General features: G+C 42.6%; 1 protein-coding gene across 2 annotated transcripts in view; it reads left to right on the top strand.

The window, feature by feature from the left end:
- The first annotated feature begins 3778 nt into the window (after window positions 1–3778).
- Window positions 3779–15133, top strand: part of capza1b (capping actin protein of muscle Z-line subunit alpha 1b) — an 80297-nt gene continuing 68942 nt past the window's right edge. Inside the window, exon 1 of one of the 2 annotated variants that reach the window (XM_039749499.1) lies at window positions 3779–3877. In XM_039749499.1, the coding sequence (XP_039605433.1) occupies window positions 3839–3877 (39 nt within the window). In that variant the 5' untranslated portion in view covers window positions 3779–3838. The remainder of the gene's footprint in view (window positions 3878–15133) is intronic. The other variant, XM_039749498.1, reaches the window with a different exon arrangement.

Raw genomic sequence — 15133 nt, 5'->3', positions numbered from 1 at the left:
AACGGGCAACAGAGCACAGCCCCATCTACATTGGAGGTGAGGCTGTGGAGCAGGACAGCAGCTTCAGGTTCCTCGGAGCCATCCTCACTGATGACCTTAAATGGTCAAGTCACACTGCGGCAGTAGTCAAGAAAGCCCAACAATGCCTCTACTTCCTCAGGAGACTGAGTAAAGCCAACATGTCTCCCACAACCCTGTGCAGATTCTACAAGTGTACTGTGGAATCCATCCTGACAGGAGTCATCACATTCTGGTACAGCAACTGCTCAGTTCAGGACTACAGAGCTCTACAGCGGGAGGTGAACACAGCACAGCAGATCACGAGCACACAGCTCCCTGCGATCCATGACATCCACACTACATACTGTCTCAGGTAAGTGAACCGTATCAGGCGGGACCCCAGCCACCCTGCACTGTCACTTTTCACCCTCCTCCCACCTGGGAAGCAACTAAAGTCCAGGTTCAGGAACAGTTTCTAACCAACTGCAATCAGACTCATGAGCAATCAGTACCCTTGTGTCACCTCCGCCGCTACCTGCACATATACTTCTGTCACTGTCTCTAGTTATTCCTAGGATTCTGGTTTTATTTATTTACTTATTATATCCATGTATTTATTGTATGTGTTTTTTTTTTATTTGTCTATGTTCACTATCTGCAGGGGCACATGCAAGCAAGCATTTCATTGTACATGATACTTGTACACATGACAATAAAGAATTGAAACTGAAATTTTAAATTAAACGTCATTGAAGTAGTGAAAGAAATTGGTAACTGTGCTGCTGCAGCAAAATTTGATGCGTCTGAGAAACCGATGCAAGATTAGAGGAGGAAAGATGATGAAAAAAAAATTTTAAGTGTCGCATTTTTGAACGTGCGTATAAGTCGGGGACTGATTTTAGGATCGATTTTTTGGGATTCAAGACCCGACTTATATGTGAGTATATACGGTAATCCTATTATTAAGCAATCTATAAATATGAGGGTGAATCAAAAGGTAAAGGCAATTTGAAAATTCCAAGGTAACTGTAATTGATAAAACCTGATTCAATGGAACATATTTGTGATGGCTTATGGGTAGTTCGAACATGCACAACGCAGTCTAGTTGGAGCCAAGGTGAAATAAACATGGGAGCTCCACTGCAGGACCGAACACTGCACTGTAGTGAGATTTCTTTGGGCAGAGGGAGTGAAACCTGGTGAAATTCACCAAAGGACGTTAGCTCAGTATGGCAAAGAAAACATAATCACTCAGAGAAACGTTTATTAATGTTTGAAGCGGGAAGAACAAGAGTAACCAATGAAGATCAATCTGGTCGACCATCAACATCGTGCACAAAAGCCCACTTTGACATCACAAATGCCTTCAATAGAAAGACCTACAAATTACATTGTCCACTGCTGAGGCACATTTGGATATCACTTATGGATCTTGGGGTACCATAAAGTTTACGCAAGATGGGTACTCAAACAGCTTACTAATGTTGTCAATCAACAGTGCATGGAAGTCGTGAACCAACTCCTGAAACATTATGGAGAAGGTCCGAGTGTTTTGGAGTGGACTGATGAGATGTGGGCTCATCACTGTGAACCAGAAAGCAGGAGACAAAGCACACAGTGGAAACACCTGTCTTCTCCAGTAAAGAAGAAATTGAAATGACAGCCCTCATGATGATGATGACCTTCTTTGGGAAAGACTGGTGCCTTTTCAGGAACACAGGCAAATCAGTGACCAGTGTAACGTACTGTGCCATGCTTAGAGAGAAAATGAAACCTGCAATTCGCAGAAAAAGGAGGCAGTCTTGCTGCTCTATGACACTGCATGTCCCCATGCAGCGGCCACAATGGTAAAGGCGATTGAAAAAGCTGCAGGATAAACATCTTCCACAATCCCCCTTGCAGCCCTGATCTAGCACCATGTAACTGTCACATCTTCGGTCCACTTAAAGAGGTTCTATGCGGTCACAGGTTCACCTCTGATAATGAGATTAAGGAATTGCTGCAGACCTGGAATCGGGAGTAAGCGAAATGCTTCTTCTCTAAAAAAAGGAGAAGTTATTGGAATGACAAAAGAAGTCCATCAACTTGCATGGAGACTATGTGGAGAAGTGATAATAATACATTTTATTTATATAGCGCCTTTCCCATGCTCAAGAACTTGAGGTATGAACTGTTATATTCATCTGCTCACAGTTACCGGTATTAAAGTGAAAGTTGCCTTTCATTTTTGATTCTCCCTTGTACAGGGTGAGCCAAAATGAAGTATCACATTGCTCAAGGTCATTGCGCGAGTTAGAAGCAGCCGAGCTGGTTGGGGTGGGAGTCCTTTGATTGGCAATTCCTTGTAGTTTTCAGTCGGCAACATGCCTTGGTCTGGTGTGCACTGTGCTTTCACTGTCGAAACATTCTTCAAAAACAACAAATTCATCATCACTACGCAACGCGCCTTCCGAACTCTCTTCAGCATTCCTCCTAATGGTGATGTCCCAAATCGGAAAACAATTCTTCGGTGGGTGGCTAAATTTAGGCAGACAGGTACGACATTGAACAGCAAATCTCCAGGCCGTCCTCGGACTGTACGAGCACATGAAAACATCCAAGCTGTAAGGGCATCAATTTTGCAGTCAACATGCAAACCTGCTTCTGCATTCGGCATTTCCAACACATCCATGAGGACCTTAATTTCCATCCATACAAAATGATGATGGTGCAGGAACTCACTGAGAGAGACTGGCAGTGCCATAAAGAGTTGTGCGGCCACATTCTGCAAACCGTTCATTGAGAAGCCATCATCATGTACAGCGACGAGGCACATTTCCATTTGAATGGTTGTGTAAATAAGCAAAACTTTCGCTATTGGGCTGAAACCAACATTCATGAACTTCATCAGAGACCCCTGCACAGTGAGCACACATGTTACAGTTTGATGCGCCGTTGCAGAATTTGGTATTGTTGGCCCTTACTTTTTTGAGGAGGGGGGAGCAACGGTCACCGTCACTTCAGAACTTTATATTGAAATGCTAGAGAACTTTTTTGTGGCCCCAACTGGAAGAAATGGATGTGGAGGATGCCTGGTGTCAACAGGATGGAGCAACAGCTCATATGGCACAGAGATCCATACAAGTTTTGCAGGAGATGTTTTCCTGGGGAAGCTGATCTCCCTGCATGGGGATGTTGGGCGTTCTTCATGTTCGCCTGATCTGACTCCATGGGATTTCTTTTTGTGGGGCTACCTCAAGTCGAAGGTATACACACACCGACCAAAAAAACCTTGAAGCCCTCAAGGACACTATCCACCAAGCCATGCCAGTCATGCGAGCATTCAGAAATCATCACCTTGAAGACATAATTTTTAAAACAAAGTGAAAAAAAATATTTTGTACACCCTTTCTTGTGTCGTAATGAAACGCATGTTATCTTGTAGCGTTTTCGTAGAATAAACGTTTGTAATGTGCTACTTCTTTATGGCTCACCCTGTGTATCCTTAGTGGGACGATTGTCTTCATGACCATAAAGATGAAACCAGGATGTCGTAACTCAGTCAAACCAACGTAAAATTAAATGGACCCATTTTCACCCCTAATGCCGAGATGAAAGAAATGACGACTGTCCTTTAATTCAACTCCAAGTATTTGGCAATTCAGCGTGGAGGATCAGGACTGGAGAAATACCGGCGGCTTTTCACCGCCTCGCGGCTCACTGACTCCACTTCTAGCTACAACTGATTCTCGGTACGTCACGCCACGCCCCTTTGCGCACAGAGAGAAGCGCGCGCACGGTCATGTATTCCTTCCGACCATGATGCACCGCGGAGTGGGGTTGGGCTACGTGAGCCAAGATGGCTGACTTTGAGGAGCCGCTCTCGGATGAGGAGAAGGTAGGGATTGGTTTTAACTCTTGTTTTCAGGTTGTCCGTGTGTTGAATGTATTCGGAGCTCGTTTGCATATCTGTTTCTTGACCGTACTGCGCAGAGCAGGGTCTGGTTTTATATTCAGGAACACTGCACCGTATCTTCTGTAGCTAACAAACTGGACCGGGGAAGAGTTCCAGGCAGCTTGAGGCGCTTTGTGTTTTTCGTGACAGTGACGCTCTTTTACAGACCACGGTGGTGACAAAGTGAAGTGCTTTGCAGCGAGTTTAGTGCTGTTAGTCTAGTGTTGGGACTCGCGGCCCCAACGGTGTGACACGGAGCGGCACTTCCTGTTTGTAAGTCGGGCCTCGGCTGTCCCGCGGCTCATACTTCACGCACCTTCTTCACTCCTTTGAGCGGCTTTTGCTAACGCGGCACTCAGCGGAATTGAAAAAGGGGAACTGGAGGCTTGCCGAGATAGGTCGGCTACCTGGAGAGAACGTGAGATAAGAGATGAGGGTTCATCTGTCAGGCTCCTGCAGCACGATTTGACAACGCCCTTAAGCGGAGTGTAAAGCGAGCCGTGCTTCTCAAAAAGCGGACAGTTGGTGGAACACCTGCGCGCTCAGCACAGAGCACTCCGCCCCGTCCGGAGCCGCGTCCTGCGCCCTGCCTCGATCGAGTCGCTACCTTAGTTTGGATTACAACATCTTGACATTCTGTGTAATACTCTTCTGATTGCCAAGTAGCGTTTGTCATTCTATCCTTAAAATAAATATTTTTGTTCGGGTATGTCTGAATATCCAGCTGCTGCACGTATATATGATTTGTCAGCTTACATGCAGTATTATGTGATATTTTTACCAGTTTGTTGAATGCGATGCATGTGGTGTATCCATACCTCAAGGCACACATTCTACAAGTATGATTACCGCTCATACTGCGATCGTTTTTTAGACGTCAAAGGATTTCAATTTATGTTGAAGTCTTCACAGTCCTAGTATATGTTAAATGTACCTAAAAAAAAAAAAAATCTTTTTTAGTAATTGTAAAAAATACTTTTTTTCTTTCCGCTTACAACTGACCCTGCAATAGGTGAATGAAAAACATTGACATGTACTTGTTTGTCGGACTCCTTTTATCCAAGCCGACTTGCGCCATTTGAGATGCAGTTGGTTACACTTCTTTTGTCGTGTCCTCCTAATTGAAGCACAGGCAGGTGACCTAAGTCGCTCGCGGTCACACAGTGTCATCAGTGGGATTTTGAACTTTTTCAGTTTAATTACATTGCATTACCTCCTGGAAAAAGGTGCCAAAAAACTTAAGATTTGTTTTTTTCTCCAGTTAAATACAAGACAACAACATACGTACAATCGGAAAGGTGTGTCTGTTGTTCACTGCCTTGCAGATTTAGTATTCGTCATTTGTGTGATGTTTTGAATTAGTCACCAACGTACTGTATGATGTTGCAATCTGCACACTAGAAGCGGGTTTCTTATGTTTTTTTCCCTTTTGTTTGTGCATGTGAGGGTGGAATGTCAAGGCCTGAACTGCACAATTGATGGGTCAATTGTGTTATTGTATTCTACCAAAGAGCAGGGCTCAGTCATGTTATTTTCTAACCTGTGTAATTGGACCAGCGTTGCAGAAGGTGCTGGAGCCTATCCCAGCTAGCATAGGGTGCAAGGCAGGAACCAGTCCTGGACAGGATGCCAGTTCATTGCAGGGCAAACGTAAACACACACTAGGGCCTATGGGTAAGTCGCTATATAAGTAAAATGTATGATTAATTTAGCATTGCCAATCCACCTAACTTGCATGTCTTTGGGCAGTGGAATGACCTGGAATTCAAAGTGATTTCCACATTTCCCCTAGCACAAACAGTTCAATGACTTTACATCCATTACACGTCACTGGATTAAAGTGAATTATCCAGTTGAGTTCGTAATCTGCATTTACATGCACAAGTAGTCTTCTGGTGTTCTCCTTTGGCTAAATGCTCAGACGTTCTTAAACTGTGCAAAAACAGAAAAGTAGTAAACGTCATCGTCAGCCACCATGAATTTGAAAGCATGATGCCTGTGATAATTTTCTTGTGTTTTTGTATTTATGTTTAGTCAAATTGGCGCATTATTTACCAGATTGCACTTTTTTAAACTCTTTTTATTTGCTTGTCTCTGCAATTGAGTCTTGCAAAGGGCCCCGTGTGTGTGTGCTTTTTTTTACTTTACACCAAGTGCTGCTAGGTAATAACAGTGCAGGTATTTTTACTTCACTAAGATAAGTGTTGAAAAGTAATTGGACTCCTTAATAATGCACGTTACTTTTAGTGCATTACCCTGCAGCACTCAAGTTTGTGTTGCTGAGCTTGGTGCTGTACACTCAGCCCCATCAATTTAGGGATTTCTGAAATATTATTTCAGCCAGGAGAAGAAACAATTTGGTTGCCTGAACATGTGACAGTGGAAATAGGTTTCTACTCGTAGACGCTAAAAGCGTGTGCAAAGTGAACACGTGCAGACCACCAAATCTCTAACAGTAACCTGGTTAAGGGTTAATGTGGCCTCATAATTGGCCTGTTCATGGAGGAATCTATCTCAGTTAATTAGGTTTCTCTAATCGGAATAAGGCCGGAGTTATACTTCACGCGACGCACGCTGCAGCGGACGCTCCTGCTACGCAAGCGTTGTAGTGTTCATACTTGTGCGCGTACTTTACGTAAATCTGGAGGAATCCACCAGGTGGCAATGCGAGATATTATCACGGTGAGAACCACGGCTGTGGAGTCGGAGTCGAGGAGTCGGAGACAATTTTGGGTACCTGGAGTCGGAGTCTGAGTCGGCAAAAAGTTAACCGACTCCGACTCCTACTAAATTTAAATGGGAATTAAAAAAGTAAGTTGAAATGTCCCAATTCTCAAACAGTCATAATGAACTACTTCTCTGCTGTAAGAATAAAGCCCAATGCATGCAGTGCATAATGTTACCACAAAATGAACATGTCAAGTAACCATGAAGCATGCTTTTCATTGACTGTATGCGTCACTATATGGGATGTAATGCACAGGTAAGGTGCGCACGCTTTCCATTGTGTCGTGTTCCACTGTTACAGGGAACTGTGAACCTAGCCTAAAGCCCACTGATTTTAGATTGCATTTAAAGGGAACATGAGGTCAGAGGAATATGGAGGCTGCCCTATTTATTTCCTTTCCTTTAACTATAACTGTATTCCAAGTTTAATATAGGTTTTCCAGATATTGTTTTTAGTTCATATAGTTAAGCTTTTTTTTTGTTTTAAAAGTTAAAACTATCAAAGAATGTGGTTTGTATTTTTGAACCAATACATTTCCTGTTCCTGATTTTTATGCCTGCTATTACTATCCAGACATTTGTTTAAAAAAAATAAATAAACAAAACCTTGTTTTCATTGTGTTTGTCTTTAATCTGGCATTATAGTAGAGTGTTGGCTTCCTAACCAGTAGTTCTGTGGTGAAATGACATGTATGTTGCCTTCCTTTCCTTCAATGGATGTAGAAAATACATTAGCATAGTATATACATACAGAGGAGTCGGAGTCGGGAGATTTAGAAACTGAGGAGTCGGAGTCGGGAGATTTAGAAACTGAGGAGTCGGAGCATTTATCTACCGACTCCACAGCCCTGGTGAGAACATGTTCGGCTCCTCTGTGTTGTGAATTGCATGGAACACTCATTAAATTCTGATGACACCTTACTGCAATATCTCTGAAAATCTATATATATATATATATATATATATATATATATATACTGCTCAAAAGAATTAAAGGAACACTTTTTAATCAGAGTATAGCATAAAGTCAATGAAACTTATGGGATATTAATCTGGTCAGTTAAGTAGCAGAGGGGTTGTTAATCAGTTTCAGCTGCTGTGGTGTTAATGAAATTAACAACAGATGCACTAGAGGGGCAACAATGAGATGACCCCAAAACAGGAATGTTTAACAGGTGGAGGCCACTGACATTTTCCCTCCTCATCTTTTCTGACTGTTTCTTCACTAGTTTTGCATTTGGCTACAGTCAGTGTCACTACTGGTAGCATGAGGTGATACCTGGACCCTACAGAGGTTGCACAGGTAGTCCAACTTCTCCAGGATGGCACATCAATACGTGTCATTGCCAGAAGGTTTGCTGTGTCTCCTGCACAGTCTCAAGGGCATGGAGGAGATTCTAGGAGACAAGCAGTTACTCTAGGAGAGCTGGAGAGGGCCATAGAAGGTCCATAACCCATCAGCAGGACCAGTATCTGCTCCTTTGGGCAAGGAGGAACAGGATGAGCACTGCCAGAGCCCTACAAAATGACCTCCAGCAGGCCACTGGTGTGAATGTCTCTGACCAAACAACCAGAAAGACTTCATGAGGGTGACCCAAGGGCCCCATGTCCTCTAATGGGCCCTGAGCTCACTGCCCAGCAGCATGCAGCTCGATTGGCATTCGCCATAGAATACCAGAATTGGCAGATGCACCACTGGTGCCCTGTGCTTTTACAGATGAGAGCAGGTTCACCCTGAGCACGTGACAGAAGTGAAAGGGTCTGGAGAAGCCATGGAGAACATTATGCTGCCTGTAACATCATTCAGCATGAGCAGTTTGGTGGTGGGTTAATGATTGTCTGGGGAGGCATATCCATGGAGGTCACACAGACCGCTACAGGCTTGACAAAGGCACCTTGGCTGCCATTAGGTATCAGGATGAAATCCTTGGACCCATTGTCAGACCCTATGCTGGTACAGTGGCTCCTGGTGCACGACAATTCCTGGCCTCATGTGGTGAGAGTATGCAGGCAGTTCCTGGAGGATGAAGGAATTGATACCATTGACTGGCCACCACACTTTCCTGACCTAAATCCAATAGAACACCTCTGGGACATTATGTTTTGGTCCATCCAATGCCACCAGGTTGCACCTCAGACTGTCCAGGAGCTCAGTGATGCCCTGGTCCAGATCTGGGAGGAGATCCCCACAACACCATCTGTCATCTCATTAGAAGCATGCACCGATGTTGTCAGGCATGTATACAAGAACACAGGGGCCATACAAAGTGCTGCGTACAATTTGAGTTGCTGCAATTAAATTTTGGCAAAATGGACTAGCCTGCCACATCATTTTTCACTCTGATTTTTGGGGCGTCTTTGAATTCAGGGCTCTGTAGGTTGATCATTTTCATTTCCATCAAGCGATGTGGCATCCTTTCGTTCCTAACACATTACCCAGTCTATATCAGTATAGATATCCAGGAGGATTTCTTTTTCCCATTGAGATCTGATGTGTTTTCAAAGTGTTCCTTTAATTTTTTGAGCAGTATATATATATATATATATATATATATATATATATATATATATATATATATATATAATTCACTAAGGCAAGACACCCATGGAAAGCACGCCGGAAGGGGCGTGGATTCACTAAGCCGCCGACAAGTGAGACACCTATGGCGCGCGCAGGAAGGAGCCACGCACACCAACTCCAAGACCATTGGATACGACGACTCACTGAGCCACGCCCACCAACTCAGACGCGACGACACAGAAAAACCGGCGTCATTTATATTCGTCTGTCGTAGAGGTGATATGCAGCTCCGACCCATGTTGACTGTTCATAGAGACATGTTTCTCGCGGAGGTGAATCGCCATATGCAGCGTGTAAAACTGTTTGCGAGGGGTATCCCATGGGATCCTTAAAACATTCCTTTACAATTGAGGTTAAAACACAATGAAGTGAGCAGTCTTTAAAAAACGAGTTTTCGGTTACGACGCACGACCTCATGCACCATAGCAAACTATTTTACACGCTACATACAGCAATTCGGATCTGTGACAAACATGCGTCGTCTTAGATACTCCTGCACTTTGTACACACCCCCCTCCCACCGTGGTCAGGTGTCTTGGTGGATTATATATAGAAAGGCAGCCAAAACCGCACAGAGCAATGAAAAGTCTATGTGAGTCACAGGTGCATCTGGACTGTGCAAAGACGACAATGACTCGAGTGACGAGTTGGAGGTGGGCACATGAGCAGTCAGTGCATACTGAACAAGAAATCGGCAGACTAGCATGACGGAGGGAGCAGAGTGGACGTCCTTCTCCTCTCCTGTTCTACCCTGAGCGCTGCACGGACGATTGTGTGTTGGTTCGTTCCGTGCATTGGTTAAAACCCAATGAAGGAAGCAGTCTTTAAAAACCAATAAGCCCTGTGCCTCTGTTTCATTACCGTCTCACCTGCTTCACCAATGCAGGCCCTGCAACAGTCGAGACGCTCTCTCAGCAGCTGACCTTCTTTGTGCCTGACCGGTTCACACAAAGGGACACCACATGACCAGGTGGTCTGTATGCTTCTTGAACGAGGGTGGATGCGACACGACTATCTAAGAAGAGGCATGTTTGTCACAGATGTAAATCGTTGTATGCATGTAAAACAATTTGTCGCGAATGTGAATCACTGTATGCAGCGTATAAAACGCTGTATTGTATGTTGCCCACTCCAAAGTTGCATCTTTTCATTCACCTACAGTCGTATACACAATGAAGTGAGCAGTCTTTAAAAACCAAGTTTTCGGTTACAACACACGACCACGTGCACTATAGCAAACTATTTTACACGCTACATACAGCAATTCGCATCCGCAACAAACATGCGTCGTCTTAGATGCTCCTGCACTTTGTACACACCGCCCTCCCACCTCGCTACCACCGTGGTCGGGTGTCTGAGCAGGCAGTGCATACTGGACGAGAAATCAGCAGACTAGCATGACGGAGGGAGCGAGTGGACGTCCTTCTCCTCTCCTCCCGTTCCACCCTCCGCACCTGAGCACCGCACAGACGATTGTGTGTTGGTTCGTTAAGTGCATTGTTACAATGTTGCTTTTCTTGCTGATTTATTACATTACCGATTTTTCAAATGTTAATTTTCTCCCTTTGCTTAAAAATTATTAAAAAACCGGCCTGATTATGTGGCGGATGGTACGCCGCGGGTTGGCTAGTTATGTTTATTGAGTAAATCCATCAATTCAGGGATGTGTGTATTCCAGCAAGCATTGGGCACGAGTGAGAAACAATCCCTGGACGAGGCCTCAGCTCATCGCAAGGTGAATACAAACACTCTCGTACACTAGCGTCATTTTAGCGGCACCAAATTCCAAATCTGCTTATCTTTGGAAGGAAACCGGAGCACAGTGTGGAATACAAGCAGGAAATACCAGCAACATAACTCCCTGCAAGACAGCAGTGCTATCACTCCAACACTGTGACACCCCCATGTGTTTAATTATTCCCCCCATGTGTGTAATTATTAACAGTATTGATTATTTAAATGAAATTATATGTAAAATGTAACATACACACTTTAATGCATTTCATCATGAAAGTGGTATCAAGTATAAATCTAAAGATTCTAAATGTGCAGAGAGTTGAAATATCAGACATTTAATTTGTTCTGTGTGGTGATCTATTGCTGCTCGCCGCTGCTGTCAAGTCCAAGAAGCTTGTAGCAATTAAAAATTGGGATGACGTTTACGATGGTCTGCATTAATGATAAAGTAAACTACGAGGTTAAAGTGGACATTTCTAGATTAAAGCCGAAATTTCCACTTTAATCACAAAATACACGTTTTCACAGTGTCCTTTATTTTTTCTCAGTGGCTCAGATACAGCGCTATACATTATGTTGCTGTTGTTAAGTTGTAAAAATAAAAAAAATTAAAAAAAAGACGGCACAAAAGATGGTATGTGAGACTTTTAAAATGTGTCGTGTCATTACGATCGGGAATATGCGACGCTTGAATATAAAAGCACCACGAATGCATCTGTATGTCAGCATTTTGCCTCACCACATCGAAGCATTCATCCCGTAGGATCTACATAGAGGCTTTCTGTCACATGTAGATAGTAAACAGAGACTCTGCCGTCACATTCCGACTTTTAGCACACTGCGCCCCCCGACTTTTTTGCTGGTACTGCAACTCGCGCACACGTCGCGCTAATTTCAAAGAACGCGTGAAATGACCGCTGGGAACGTGTGGCAGCCATGATGTGGGCGCGTACGCGTTCTGAGCGTGAAGTATAAATCGGCCCTAAGGGTTTACATGGCAATTTAGAAATAGGGTTTCTGTGAATAATCACATTATTAAAGTGTATGTAAACCAGCTAATTGGCAGATGTTGCATTGTGAGCAGCGATTTGGAGGCTACTGTACTTGTGTACCAAACGTACTGCACAGATGGCTTGTACCGTTTTCTATTATCGTGATGCAAATTGGATTTTCGTTTTTAACATTAGGCACCCAAAGGGGACATTAACATTAGGGACCTATAGGCAACAATGCTCCACCCCCACTAACTTTAAGGTTAGTATTTGTGGTTAGGATAGGTCAGTCTAATAATTTAAACTCCAAAAAATTAAGCAACCAGGGCGCCTCCCTCATGGAGCCCAACACTAGAATGGGTAGGAACTGCCGTCCGTGCCGTACACAAGTACCTTGGCTGCTCTCCATCTTGTCTTTCCACTTGCCACACAGCTGCAGTCAACCGATGGGTGACGCTTCATGCAGTACTTTTGTGGAGGTTCGGTTGTACAGTGCTGTATGCCTTAGTTTCACTATCCGTGTCAAAATCTGACGACCAATTCACACTGTCATCTCTGTCTCTTGATTGAACTAATGGCTCAGGTTCAGTTTGTTCATAAATGGACTTTGCAGCTTCTCATTTGCATGCCATTGTGTGTTTTGGTTTTATGCTCCGCCTCCACTCATGAATATTGAGTGGCAATACACTTTGAAATATTGATGACCTTTTTGCAGCCTGATGTTATTTTATCTGCTGGATAGTAACAGAATTCTGTCCCGAATGTTACTCGGGCTTAAAATGTTACGTCTGATTTAAACAGCCTAACTCGAGAGACACTGGTTAACTGACTTTGCATAGAATTGCGAGCCTGTTCAGTTAGAGGATCCGTACAGACTTTTTTCAAAACATGGCAGGATCTAATCAGTATTTTAAAATAAGCTCAAAAAGCACAGAGAATTTATAGATAGATACTTTATTAATCCCAAGGGGAAATTCAAAAATTTATTTATTATTATTATTATTAATTAAGGTATGTTTATAAGCCTTGAATTTCATGCAGTTTGGCTTGCTCTCTCTCTCGGGGGTGGGGATCAACCTGTTCTTAACTTAATTTTTCTTTTGTAAAAACTTGATTGCTTTTTATGAATTACAATAAAATTAATAAAAAGGAAAAAAAAAAGAATTGCGATCCTGATAGATGCTCGGGGTTCACGCCACAGAGGTTAAGCACACATATTTAAGAGGTGATATGACTGAACAGTGGATCAAGACAATTACTTTAATATGAGTTCAACAAGAACACATGGAAACCGATGGAAATTGTTCAGGGTAAATTTCTCCCGAACCTGAAGTGTTTCTTCACATAGCGTACCGTTGTCACGTGGAATAAATGACAGAGTCGTGTGGTGGAAAGCAGGTATCCAGGACCTTCAAAACTTGAGTTGACGTTGTTTTGGATGAATTTGTTGGATTGGATTGGCATTGGATAGGACAGGCAAACTTTGTTGGGATGAATGGCCTGTTGTTCTCGAAAAGTTTTTCCAGTTTTCTAATGTTTCTTCAAAGAAATGCATATTGGGGGGGGGAGGAAAAAAAATACTGGTATTTAGAAGGGACTCTACCAAAACTTTAAAATATCCACAACTAAAAATAGTGCTTTTGAAATTTGCTGCCCTTAGACCAGGAGTGACCAACTCTGACCCTGGAGGGCCACAGTGGCTACAGCTTTTAACCCTTTTCCTCATCATTGACCAGTTTTCACTGCTAATTAACTTCTTTTCCCTCCATTTTAATGGTCCTGTTTTTAAGAATTCAATCCTCTAAATTGATTTTCTTCTTCATTAAATGGCAATCAAGCAGAGATGAGATGTGAAACAAATGACCAGTTGAATTCAGGCTTCAAGTGCCAATCAGTTTCAATCCAAACAGTATCTTAATGAGAGGCCGATTCTTGTTGGTAATTTAAATCTGTTTTTTTAATCCAGTGGCATGTTGGTGCTCTCATTCTGCCACAGCAGACATTTCCAAAACGGTTGATTTTCTGTTCTAAAAACGCCATCAAAATATTTTGGTGACCTGCAAGATCAGCCTTACTGAGACCTTCACCTTTCTTTATTTTCAGATATTGTGTGATGGGCACAGGTGAGCTGGTCATGTGGCAGCTCATTTTATGTCTCATTGTTTGGCTGCTAATTAAGGACAAATTAACTACTAAGGAGTCTGAGTCAAGTTAAGTAAAACTAAGGCAAAAGCAGTTAAATACTAGGGAAAAAAAGACATTCATTAATAAGTTGGAATAAAAACCTGCAGCCACTGCGGCCCTTCAGGACCGGAGTTGGACTCCCCTGCCTTAGACAGACATTGTGTGTGTGTGTGTGTGTGTGTGTGTGTTTCTATCATCAACATGTCAAGCCTGTGGTGTCCAATATCAACATTCAACACAGTCACACAGACCTGCTGGGGTACACGAATCTTGGTTTATTTCCCGTACAGTGAAGCATATGATTGTTTTTTTTTTTTTTTATTAAGCTTTTCTAGTTATGTATTCATCCATTTCTCCTTGGCATACAAAAATACCCAACTATATAACATGCTTAAACTTTAGGCTATTTTTATATAATAAGAGGATTAAGAGAGAGTGAAATTAGTGTGTTGGTTCAGTGAATTATTTTAATTGTAAGTGCAGATCCTTGGAGCTACTAAACCCATTTGTTGAACAACACTATTTTTTGTTTGAACGCAGGTTCACAGTACTTTTTTTGCAATTAAGTGGAAAAAAATGTTAACTTTCTCCCACATGCCTTTAATACCCAAAAAATAAATTTTTTAATGTAAACGTTTTGGGAGTGGTTATCTCTGGGGGAACCATATAAAAGTACATTTTTAAAATATAAGTTTAACCCATCATATTTATTTCAGTATACAGAACGACTTGTTTTCCTTGTGTTTTGTGTTTTTTAATAACCAAAGGTAGTTTGCAAGGTGAACCTCAACCTTGAAACGAGAAACCTAGACTAGTGTGAAAGTTAAATTAAAAAGTGTTCGTTTTTTTTTTTAGCTTTCCAATGAGCTGTAGCTGTGCTACATACCTTGGGTAGGAAAAAGAAAGCATTGAGTTATCTGATGTCTGGTCAATCGGCCGTTAATCTAAATAATTCGATTTTCAATAGAAAATTTTAAA

This window comes from Polypterus senegalus, chromosome 3, assembly GCF_016835505.1.
Source record: "Polypterus senegalus isolate Bchr_013 chromosome 3, ASM1683550v1, whole genome shotgun sequence".
NCBI classification, from domain to species: domain Eukaryota; kingdom Metazoa; phylum Chordata; class Cladistia; order Polypteriformes; family Polypteridae; genus Polypterus; species Polypterus senegalus.
Note: the sequence above shows the minus strand (reverse complement) of the source record. Positions and strands in the feature narration are given on the sequence as shown.